Source organism: Schistocerca cancellata, chromosome 1 (genome assembly GCF_023864275.1).
Source record: "Schistocerca cancellata isolate TAMUIC-IGC-003103 chromosome 1, iqSchCanc2.1, whole genome shotgun sequence".
Lineage (NCBI taxonomy): Eukaryota > Metazoa > Arthropoda > Insecta > Orthoptera > Acrididae > Schistocerca > Schistocerca cancellata.
In genome coordinates this window covers 749,414,616-749,426,664 of record NC_064626.1, presented here as the reverse complement: position 1 = coordinate 749,426,664, position 12,049 = coordinate 749,414,616, and the positions used below count along the sequence as shown (strand labels likewise).

The window sequence follows — 12,049 nt, the reverse complement described above, 5'->3', positions numbered from 1 at the left end:
GACGGGTTGTGCAATTTACTCTTAGGCCAGTACTTTTGTTATACCCAAATTAGTTCGTTACAAACTACCGTATAAAGAAAAAAAGTCAATAACAAGCCTTCTGCGGCTGATTAAAAGGTTTACGGTAGTTGTTAAATGCTGTGATAGTCTAAGAAAACGTGTCCTCTTTCATTGGTCTTGGGCTGCATTGCTCAACCATCTGAAGTCGCAAGATCATTGGAAGTAAGCTTTACTTATGTACTGGATAACCTGTTGTTACTCTAGCGCGAATGAAACCCTGAGATATGGTACAGCATCGAAAGTCTTAAGTATCTTTAGTAATCACCTGCTAAATGTTTAATCCATGATTTCTCGTGTCAAAACTTAGAAAAAAATGGTTCAAATGGCTCTGAGCACTATGGGACTTAACATCTGTGGTCATCAGTCCCCTAGAACTTAGAACTACTTAAACCTAACTAACCTAAGGACATCACACACATCCATGCCCGAGGCAGGATTCGAACCTGCGACCGTAGCAGTCGCGCGGTTCCGGACTGCGCGTCTAGAACCGCTAGACCACCGTGGCCGGCTCAAAACTTAGAGGGCAGTTGGTTTCGCTGTACTTCATTTTCATTAAACCTACTTAAAAATCACAAAATTTGCTAAAAATCCTAAGTAAAAATTGTAGAAAGTAGCCTTAGAGGAGCGGCTGGGAAGGGTGGGGGGGGGGGGGGGAGGGGCGGCTGTAGGAGGCGCAGATTTGACAATTCTGCCCGTGGTACATGGTCGTATCAGAACGGCTACGGCTGGACAACACTACAAGACACCGCTCTTGGCTTTCAGGAGGATACAGGCACTAGGATCACAAGTGTGACATTGCAATCGACAACGGAAGTAACATTTATCGAAAAATCAAGACACCTTCAATAAGACACGTCGACGTAAAAAATGGAAGTAAAAATGTAAAATGCTGCAAAATGACAAATTCTGAGAAATATAGGAGAAAGGTTTACGGAAAGACGGATAATAATATATTATACGTACAAAAACCAAGAGGAACTGTAAGACTGTAAGACCAAGGGAAAACGTGCTCGGATGAGAAATAAGGATGCTATCGTCCACTTTTCAGTCTATACATCGAAAAAGCAATGAAGGAAATAAAGTAAGATTGAAATGTGGAATTAAAATTCAGAGAAAGGATTTCAATGACAAGATTAGCTGAGATATGACAATCCTGGCAGCGCTGGGTGGCCGCATCGTCTAAGGCGACTTGTCACGGTTCGCGCGGCTTCCCCCGTCGGAGGTTCGAGTCATCTCTCGGGCACGGGTGTGTTTGTTGTCCTTAGCGTAAGTTACTTTAAGTTAGCTCAATTAGTGTGAAAGCAGAGGGACCGATGACCTCAGCAGTCTGGTCCCATAGTACCTTACCACAAATTTCTCAAAAACTGACTATCCTGAGTGACAGTGAAGAAGAATTAAAGAACATGTTGAGTGGAATGAATAGTTTAATGAGTACAGAATATGGACTGAGAGCAAACCGAAGAAAGACGAAAATAATGAGGACTAACAGAAATGAGATTTGCGGTGAACTTGACACCGAAATTGGGGACCACGAAACAGGAAAGTTAAGGATTTCTACTACATCGGCCACAAAATAACATATCACGAACGGAGGACTGAGGACATAAAAAAAGACTAACAGAAGTAAATAATGCCTACGGCCTCGCCGAAGTGGTAACACCGGTTCTCGTCAGGTGACAGAAGTTAAGCGCTCTCCGGCTTGGCTAGTACTTGGATGGGTGACCGTCCGATTGTGGGGAGTGCAAACGGTAATCGAAGTGCACTCAGCCCTTCTGAGAGCGATTGAGGAGCTATCTGACTGAGAAGTAGCGGCTCCGGTCACGAAAACTGGCAACGGTAGGGACAGCGGTGTGCTGACCATATGCCATTTCCTATCCCAACGACTGAGGACGACACGGCGATCGGTCGATACCATTGGGCCTTCCGACGTATGTACGAATGAGTTTTTGGCAGGCAAATAGTCCATGGTTAGCCATGACAAATCTGCTGGTATTAAACTTCTTCCTCAATCTGAGGCAGGAATTTCTTATATGTGCTACGGTCGCAGGTTCGAATCCTTCCTCGGGCATAGATGTGTGTGATGTCCTTAGGTTAGTTAGGTTTAAGTAGTTCTAAGTTCTAGGGGACTGATGACCACAGATGTTAAGTCCCATAGTGCTCAGAGCCATTTGAACCATTTGATTTCTCATATGTGCGTTTGGAGCGCAGCACTCTATGGAAGCGAATCATGGACCGTGGGAAACCCGGATGGGAAGGGAATCGAAGCATTTGAGATGTGGTGCTATAGGGTCATGTTGAAAATTGCGTGGATTGATAAGAAATGAGGTGGTTCACCAGATAATCAGTGAAGAAAGGAACATGTGGAAAACACTTATAAGAAGAAGTGATGAGGTGACACGACATGGGTTAAGGCATCAGGGAATAACTTTCGTGATTCTGGAGGAACTTTAGAGGGTAAAAACTGTAGGGGAAGATAAAGACTGGAATACATTCAAGAAATAATTAAGGGCGTAGGGTGCAAGTGCTGTTCTGAGATAAAGAGGTTGATACAAGAAAGGAATTCGTGGCGTGCAGCATTAAAACAGTCAGAAGACTGATGATTAAAAAAATTTCTCAAACTGTGCTTCTCAGTGTTTTGGTACTCAGTTTGGAGTGTAGACAAGAACACTGGGGACTAGATTTGATTCCAGGAATCGAGACTTTATTTTCATTCCTGTATGCGTCAAACAAGGACTATCCGTCTTAGCTTTTCTCCATAGTCACAGTATTAGGAAGTCAGCGCCTTCAGATTTCAGAGCGCTGTTAACCACAAAACATTTGTAAAATATTAGCATAATCGTCGTTAGCTTAGAGCGTAGCAACTTTAGTAATGCGTATTTTACTTTTATTGATTTCCCATGTGTATTAACAAGTATAAATGTTATCTAACAAAAACTGAACCACTTTTTAAACAAATATGACATGCGTTTAATTTTTTATTATGGTCGAATGAAAATGCAGAATGCAGAAATGCGTAATGTCTTATCGTTATATGAAAAAAATTACATACATTGATAACACTGATGAATCCGTAGAGATAAAAAAGTATTTTATTTTTCATTTGATTTGATTTATACGAGGGTTGTCCAGAAAGTAAGTTCCGATAGGTCGCGAGATGGAAACCACAGTGAAAACTAGAAACGTTTATTTGCAACAGTTAGGTACACCTTCCACCTACTTCTCTACATAGTCGCCGCTCCAACTTCGAGTTTTGTCGTAGTGTTGTATCAACTTTCCAATATCCTCGTCATAGAGAGCAGCAGTCTGTGCTTTTGGCCAGTTATCTGCACTGGTCTGCAGCTCGTTGTCTGTGGAAAAATTTTGTCTTCATAGCCAGCGGTTCTTGTGAGCAGAGATGAGACTCAGGGGGAGCCAATTACGGACTGTATTGTGGCTGATCAAACACTTCTCATCGCAAGCGCTGCAGGAGCGTCTTCATTGCCCCTGCAGTGTGCGGCCCAGAATTGGCATGAAGAACGAACTGCTCGACAGTTGTGTTATGCGGGCTGCATGACGCAGGCGAAATCTCTAACCAGGCCCTCATACTATTCCGTACGCATCTTTACGTGCTAACTGTTCACTCAAAACTGAAAGGAGCGATCGACGGGCACACTAGAGACACTGCCCAACGCATCTGTGCAAAGCTTTAACGGATTTTCCCAGTGGTTTCCATTTCGCGACCGATCCGAACTCATTTTCTGGCCAACCCTCGTATATTGTTGAAACTCATGGTCGTTGATATGGAATCTTGTTATAATCATTCTTATCAGTTTACGTCGTATTGTGACGTAAGTGGGTTGATTCAAGGCGAATGTCAGGAATTTTAGACACGTGCGGAAAGACGGCCGAGTTGTGCTGAGCAAGCGAGTGTGTGCCGAGCTGACGTGAGGCCCCGTCGGTGAGAGGGAACGCCTAACGTTGCCGGTGGCGCTGCCTCTGCCACCTGCCAGCCACCAGCCGCCAGCCGCGCCGGTGTCCTGTTTACGCGGTGGTCGCCCACGCGTGGGTCACACGCGTCGTGGGAAGGAGTCGGAGCGTACCGCTGCGAGGAGCCACGCCGGGTCCTTGCCAAATATTGGTTTATGTCTCCGCTAGGAGGCTACACGGACACTTCTCCACGGCCCAGTGGTTCAGTGGGTCAGCGGCGGGACCACAGATTCCGGATCCGAGTCGCTGGAAGAGAGACAAGGCTTACGTTTGATAAAGCCAAACGATCTGACGGTGCTACGTTTGCAGTTGTCGCTAGATATGTTTAATAGTTGATAATTCGCTACAGAAGCTTACAATGTGACCCTGTACTACTCACGTAACTGGTACATCCGCTGAATAACAGGGCATGTGGCAGGCATGCAGCCTTTTTCCTCTGTTGTTCAGCCTATTTATCGGCGGAACGATGAAAGACTTATAAGAGGGATTAAAATTCATTTTGAAATGACTTTTCTGTCCTCTGTGTAAGTGGTAAGATTTACAGAACCCATTAATTGGGATGAACAGACTATTGTGCATAAAATATGGAGTGAGGGCAAACCAATGGCACACAAAAACATTAAGGAGTAGTGGACGTGAGGTTACCGAGAAACTGATGATGGTGTTGTACGGAAGTCAATAATAGAAAACCGAAAAAGAATGAAATCAAAGTCTTCCAAATGAGGTGCGAGATGAGTATGTAGAAAATTAATTGGACATAAAAGAAACACGTTTTCTGTAGTATCAGCTAAGGAAGGAACGTATCGAAAAACTTTAATTAGAAGAGTAGGTAGGATGATAGGACATGTGATAAGACATCGTCGAATAACTTACGTGACACTAACAGTAACCGCAAAGGACAAAACTTCTAAGGGAAGACAGAGATTGTAATATACAGAACAAATAACTGAGGTTGTTGAATGTAGGTGCTGCTGTGAGAGAAAGAGATTGACATGAAAGTTTGTCGGCTCGCATAAAATCAGTCAGTGAAGCTGTGCCAAAAAAAGGTCTTACTTGTTTTTGTGAGATTTACCTAGTCCCATATTAGACTACTTCCATTACTTTACGTTCTTCAGTATATGAATTCAGAACGTTTTCTAGTAATTGCAATTTTTTATCACTGTTTTGTGTTCCGCTAGTGACAACGGACCTTCCTTCTGTGAGCCATGTTACCTTTGTTCTTTGTGTGTACGTATCTGAAAACCTGAATTAGTCCTAATACCTGTAACAGTACTGAGGCTCTGATAAATCGAACCGGATCACAATAACCACGTCAAAAATGGTAGCCGTTGGTTGAAGTTCTCGACTAACCTTCGTCAATTACACGGCGAACTGCTGGTTGTGCAACTCTACCAGCAGGTCTGCGTTGCAGAGAAGCATAACGCTTCAACATCTTCCTGCGCTTAGCTCCTATTTTGTGCGATGTGAGTACATTGATTTACTACCAACGATCATAGCATCAGTCAATATATTTCTTTCTGCAAACGCTTACATTCCAATCAGTATCACAGAACATCAACTTCCACGTAACATTTTTTCCAGGTGAAAGACGCTGCCTTTCAATTGACACAATAGTATTCCTTCATTTATTTTTGAAGATAGCTCTCAAACATAGAAATCATTAGAATTGTATTGCTTTACCGTGTTCCGAACGTCGTTCGCAGTGCTGTTAGTTTTTATTTAAAATTATCATGTCCGTTAATACGGGTGTAACCACTCATAAGAATTCCTCCTTATTTTTATTTTTCGAATACTTAGTGGCATCGTCTTAGTAAACCACATGATTTTAGTTAGTGACATTTATCAATAATCACTTGGGATGGAACATAATGAGAGGAAAGATGATCTCGTTCTCCGGTTTCAGTAGTTTACTTATACTAGTATTAGATATAAAAAAACTAATGGTAACTTTTATTAAGCAGAAGCAAAATAAAAGAGCTGTGGCGAATGTAATTAGGGTGCATGTGCTCAGGCAGTGCATATTCTATGTTTGTGCAACTATAGTATAGTTTTCTGCGTTCTCACAGGCTAAATTTCGTGCTGGTATCTTTACTCGCAATTTTTATTTCAAGTTACGACACCATACGACTAACTGACTTATTACTTTTCAAATATATAATTCCGTGTGTATTCAATCAGGATTTATTGTACACAGAAATTACGTGTGAAGTTTCATTGTTCATACCGCGAGCTGTGTTATTATTTTCCAGTTGTATGTGAACAATACCTGGACACTGTCGGAGCACTGTGAAAATTTTCGCAGCTGCGCATTTAATGGACTGACAATACTAGGCAACTCTGTAACTGAAGACGTCACTTCACTTTCTGCAGCTAACAAACCTCGTTATGTTTTAATAACTGGTAATACGATACTAATGTGCAAAACTAGAAGTCGAAAGTAACTTCCGCGTGATGTGTCACTGTCACGTAACATAGCTAGATGGAACTTGGACCATACATAGAAAGAAGTAGTAGAGTATAGTTCAGAGACTAATTGAAAGAAATACGTAATGAAACTAGGCGCTTCAGTCTGGAGCCGCGAAACCGCTACGGTCGCAGGTTCGAATCCTGCCTCAGGCATGGATGTGTGTGATGTCCTTAGGTTGGTTAAGTTTAAGTAGTTCTAAGTTCTAGGGGACTGATGACCTCAGATGTTAAGTTCCATAGTGCTCAGAGCCATTTGAACAATTTTTTTAAAACTAAAACAAATGACACTTTTACTCGAAGACAATAATTACGCTGAAGTTACTGCGATTTACGATGGTTCTCCGGTCACTACAAACGGCGGGACATGTTTCTTAACAGGGTCTGTGATCGTCACCAACAGCAGTGCATCCTCTGCATCGTGCTCCCACATTACGTGTTCCCACCTGTCGCCATATGAGGGTACGTCGAGCATTGTCGAGCTTCATTTTGTAATGTCTCGTGAACCATAAAAAACTGCGGTGACTTCAGTGTAATTATTGTCTTTGAGTTATAGTATCATTTTTCTTCGCCTCATTGCGTATTTCTTTCAGCTACCTTCTGCACTGCACTGCACTACACTACACTGAAGAAGCCCTTTTTACGCGTGATTCTACTTTCGTCGAGCTTTGTTACTTGGCAGTGGCACGTCATGTGTAAATTACTTTCGTCCTCAAGTTTTGCACATCAGTGTAGTATAGAAACGAACAGTTTGGGCAGAGGGTTGATTATGCTTGCGGTATATATTGAAGAAACATTATCAGGATGGAAGATTTATCTCGTTTTCAGATTACGACGACACATATTTGCAGTAAATAATTTAGAACGCAAGTAACTCTTCAGTTCGAATACCGTTACTGTCGATTAAGGTTTCTAGTATCTCCATTCTAGTTTCAGAGATTCCGTTGTTAACTGATTACTATTCTAGCTATGACTGTTGTTGCAAGAGAACAGAACGTGTGTTTACTGCATCCATGTTCCGATACTTTGCCCATGCAACATGTGAGCAACTATACGAAAGCTTTGTTGCGCTCTTACATCCTTAACTGCGTGCTGGCGTCTTTATTTGGAGTTTCATTTTAAGCTACGACGCCATGGGATCAGCTGAGTTGCTACTTACAATGTTTAATTCCGTGTCTATCAGGATTTATTATGCACAAATCTTATCTCGAGACCACGCGTTATTATATTCCAAGTCTATGTGAACCTTACCTGGGTGGTGTTGGAGCGCTGTGAAACTTTCTACAGTTAGACATTAGAAAGAACTCACACGAATGGATTCTCAGCATTAGATAACTCTATAAGTGAGTGCATTAGTGACGTTGCTTCAGCTGCTGCAGCTAAGGAACCTCGCGATGTTTTAAAAATTGATAATACTGGTATAGAAACAAGAATCTACCGTGGACTAAAAATTATCTCAGTACCAGAAGTTTAATTTTGTTTTATATTAGTATAGATTCCAACGACGACGATAAATGGTATTAAAAATCAAATTGGCGAATCCGTGCTTTTGGATCGTCGGTGATGTAAATAAGAAAAATACGATCAGACGTAAAACTTATTGTCTATGTTGAGGTCGGTCAAGATGGACCACCTGCCCACGTGGATAACAGCGGGGAAGGAAGCAGACGTGATACATTTAAGAGACCACCAAGACGTTCCCGTGAAATGATTTACTTACACCACAGGGAGCCTAAACGGTGGTTATTGAACTTAAATTTTGTCCCTACTCCTCCTAATAACATCTAGTGTCCTAACAGCGCCATTCAAGAGTCCTGTAAAGAGTTCTTGGAATAGTTAATAAAGTGTTATGTGGCTGAAGTGTGGTAATCTGGGACTGCTGCGGCTCGTCGGGGAGTCCCCGGCCCCTATATCAGCCTACTTATTGTAACTGCCATCAGCGCAGCACGCGATCTGGCCAGCAGCTGAGAGGCCATGTCGGAGAAATTAACTGGAAGCTTCCAGTTGGAACTCTGGGGAGTTTGCTTGCGTTACTTGCCGTCAGGACACGTGGAACATCTCACTGTGTTAAAGGTTGGCTGGTTGGTTGGTTTGGGGAAGGAGACCAGACAGCGAGGTCATCGGTCTCATCGGATCAGGGAAGGACGGGGAGGGAAGTCGACCGTGCCCTTTGAAAGGAACCATCCCGACATTTGCCTGGATCGATTTAGGGAAATCACGGAAAACCTAAATCAGGATGGCCGGACGCGGGATTGAACCGTCATCCTCCCGAATGCGAGTCCAGTGTCTAACCACTGCGCCACCTCGCTCGGTGTGTTAAAGGTTCGGAGGATCGAAAGAGGAGGAGACGACGAGTTATGCCTTTAAAACAATTTTCAGTCGTTAGAGTTCCTTGATTGCGTGTGCTTCGTACTCATTGCTTGCATAACAGAGATAAAGTTTCTTTGCATTCTGTTGTTTTCCAATAAGAAATCGTGCTTATTAACTTCGTAAAAGCTTACGTGTGTATTAGTGACAACGATAGAATTATGTAAATTTACTCACAACATCGGGGTGCTGAGAGACGTAGAAAGCGTGCCGAGTTTAATAATGATTAACGAGTCAAGTAATTCTCTAAATGAGGGAAACGACCAAAGATAGAATTACACCGTATTTTTTTTCTCCATATATTTAACGTACAAAAGCGCGGACCACGTGGAAGAGAATCAAAACGAATTGTGGTCAGCGTATTTTGTAATTGGTTTTCTTCGTTCCGTGCGAAAACCAGATTTTTACTTCTTTGATTCCCTGTACGAAGGCAGCGTCAGCTATTTGAGATATCCACCCATTAATAAGGTCAAATTTTTTTCCCGCCGTATACCAGGTCCCCTTAAGATTGGAACGAAGGGGTTACATAATTGGGAATGTATGGGAAGGCATTATCAGTTCCGACATTTGTTTCAGGCCCAAGAAAACCTTGCAAGACCTTGATCGAAACTGAGGGATTGCAGCTATTTTTAATTGGTTCCTAGAACAATGTTTCTCAGCCAAAAATATAAATTCCTAATTTGTCTAATTGTATCTGTTAGCGTACCAACTATTGTATCTAAAGTTGATGTCTTTTTCGTCATCAATGAACTGTATCTAGTCATTTACCACAAAAAACATTTCAGCCATCTTAAAATTAAATATTATAACCAGGAACCAATGTGGAATTCTTTAGAAATAGATTGGTGGAAAGGTTAAAATGTGTGTGAATTCCTAAGGGACCAAACTGCTAAGGTCATCGGTCCCTAGACTTACTCATTACTTAAACTATCTTAAACTAACTTTGCTAAGAACAATACACACACCCATGCCCGAGGGAGGACGAACCTCTGGCGGGAGGGGCCAGAAGATTGGTGGAAGGAATAGCGAAGTTTCAAGACTGTAATTTCCCTATCTGATTTCAGCTTAAACTGTTTTTCAATAATTTTCACTCATCATCTACAAACAAACGTGTTTTTGGAGGTGACAGACTAATCAGCAAAAAAATGTGAATGTTCCACAACAAAATAAAATAAAACGCGATGGTCCCAACACTAAAAAAGTCGAAAAACATTGAGATAAGTAATAAAAGAATGTAATAATAATAGTACAGATGTGCTGAACGTGTTTGGGTTAAGGGTTAGCAGCAGACATCGAACGAACTCAGAGATGCGCTGCTAAGGATCGTAATAGGTCGCTTCATACGAAAGTGCAACAGAAATGCTCAGGAAACTTAAATGGAAATCAGAGGAAGAAATACGACGTATTTCTCCCAAAACCTCGGAGGAGATTGTGCGATCGTCATTGCACATCCAGAATTTTGATGAGGAGTAGATCCACAGACTTAGTGTAATTACTGAATGAAGTCATACTTGTCTTATTCCCTTAACCCTTCAATACTTCTTAATGAGTAGTTTGTGACAGCATTTTAAATTTTTAACTTTGTTCGATAATTATATGAAACAATGAAAATCAAACTTTTGTGGTTCTCCAAAGCTGTTACATAGGCAACCTGCAACTAGACTGTGTACCATGAACCATGAACAACGAACCAAATTAGTCAGTTAGTAATGTAGATATCGATAATACTGATAAGAAGTAGGATGGCTATTCGGAAATTAAGGAAAGATAAGTGGGAACCGCAATGAAAATCCAGTGAAGCTTTGGAAGTAGATGTGTTGGGCAGTGTCTCTAATATGCCTACAGACAGCGTCACGTCACTCTTTTCAGTTCTCAGCGCACATTGAACGCTTGGTGATGTCTAGAGATAAGTGTCTCCCGCCAAGTATGGGTGCCTGCCGAGAGATTTCGTCTGATTTCATGCAACCCCATGTAATGTAACTGTCACGCGTCTCCTTCTTCATGACAGTTCTCTGCCGCGACAATGAGGATGCTCCTGCAGCGTTTTCGTGGGTAAGTGTTTGGTCTCCCCGATACAGCTCCGTCTTGGCTACCACCTCAACTCAGATAAACCGCTACCCATGAAGATAATGTTTTGGCACAGACGACGAGGAATGCACACGAGGTTGCCTCCTGTGGTGAGGGTGTTGGGAAGTTGGTACAACGCTACGACCGATGTCTAAGTCGGAGTGGCGACTATATAGAGAAGTAGCTGGAAGGCGTAGCCAACTGTTGCAAATAACACAGTTTTGATTTTTGCTGTGGTTTCCTTATTTTCCGAAGAGCATTCGTACTTACAGACGGCTTGCAAAGTATACAGGTTCAACTCTGCTGCAGGAAAAGCCGCAGCAGCTTGAACCCATATCGCTTGGCACCGACTACAGCCGAAACGTCTGACATTGGCCCACCTCCCACGCTAACAATAATATAGCTGATTTTTGTCGCTCGGACTTATCTGTTTGTGTTGCGCATGCGGATTGTGTACTTTTCTCTTATTTCGGCCCTCGTCGGTCTTGCAGCGGATTCCTCGAGGAACCAACAGGGTAGATAAAGAGTACAACTTGTGTATTTCAAAAACATGTTGAACTTTTTGCTGCACGCGGCTGTTTAAGAGCACAAAACTAAAGCTTGTTATTAAAAATGAGACGCGTGTTTTCAGGGTGCCCGCTGCGTGGACGACTCGGAGGGTTCTGAAGGCGGTGGACGGCAGCCCGCCGCGGACGGCGGAGAGGCTGCGGAGGCGGCGTCGTCGGCGCAGGACCGCGGCGGCGGAGCGGGGGCGGGCGCCGGCGCCGGGGGCTCGCTGAGCGCCGCCGAGGAGCGCGACCGCGTGGGCGGCGACCAGCTGGCGCTGGAGGCGGGGCCGGGAGCGGGGGCGGCTCGCAAGCCGCCCTACTACGGGCCGCACCTACCGCCGCCACCGCCTCCGCCCCCGCACTTCTACCACGGACCGCCCCCGCCACCCCTCGACGCGCTAGACAAGCTGTACGCGGCCGCACCGGTGCCCGACGCTGCTTGGCCGGCACCCATGCCTGACATGCCCAAGATCATCTCACTCGACGTCAAGTGCGAGCGCGACCTCATGAAGGTAAGCGTTGTCTGCAAAAGAAGTTACTTGCAAAATACTGTCACACAATAGAGGTGATTTTAAGAG

General features: G+C 43.5%; 1 protein-coding gene across 1 annotated transcript in view; it reads left to right on the top strand.

Annotated features, from left to right (window-relative positions):
• Nucleotides 1-8,113: 8,113 nt before the first annotated feature.
• Nucleotides 8,114-12,049, top strand: part of LOC126100467 (uncharacterized) — a gene marked incomplete at its 3' end in the record, with an annotated part of 38,189 nt that continues 34,253 nt past the window's right edge. The window contains exons 1-3 of the mRNA XM_049911108.1: nt 8,114-8,158; nt 11,555-11,777; nt 11,874-11,983. Of these exons, the coding sequence (XP_049767065.1) occupies nt 8,114-8,158; nt 11,555-11,777; nt 11,874-11,983 (378 nt within the window). The remainder of the gene's footprint in view (nt 8,159-11,554; nt 11,778-11,873; nt 11,984-12,049) is intronic.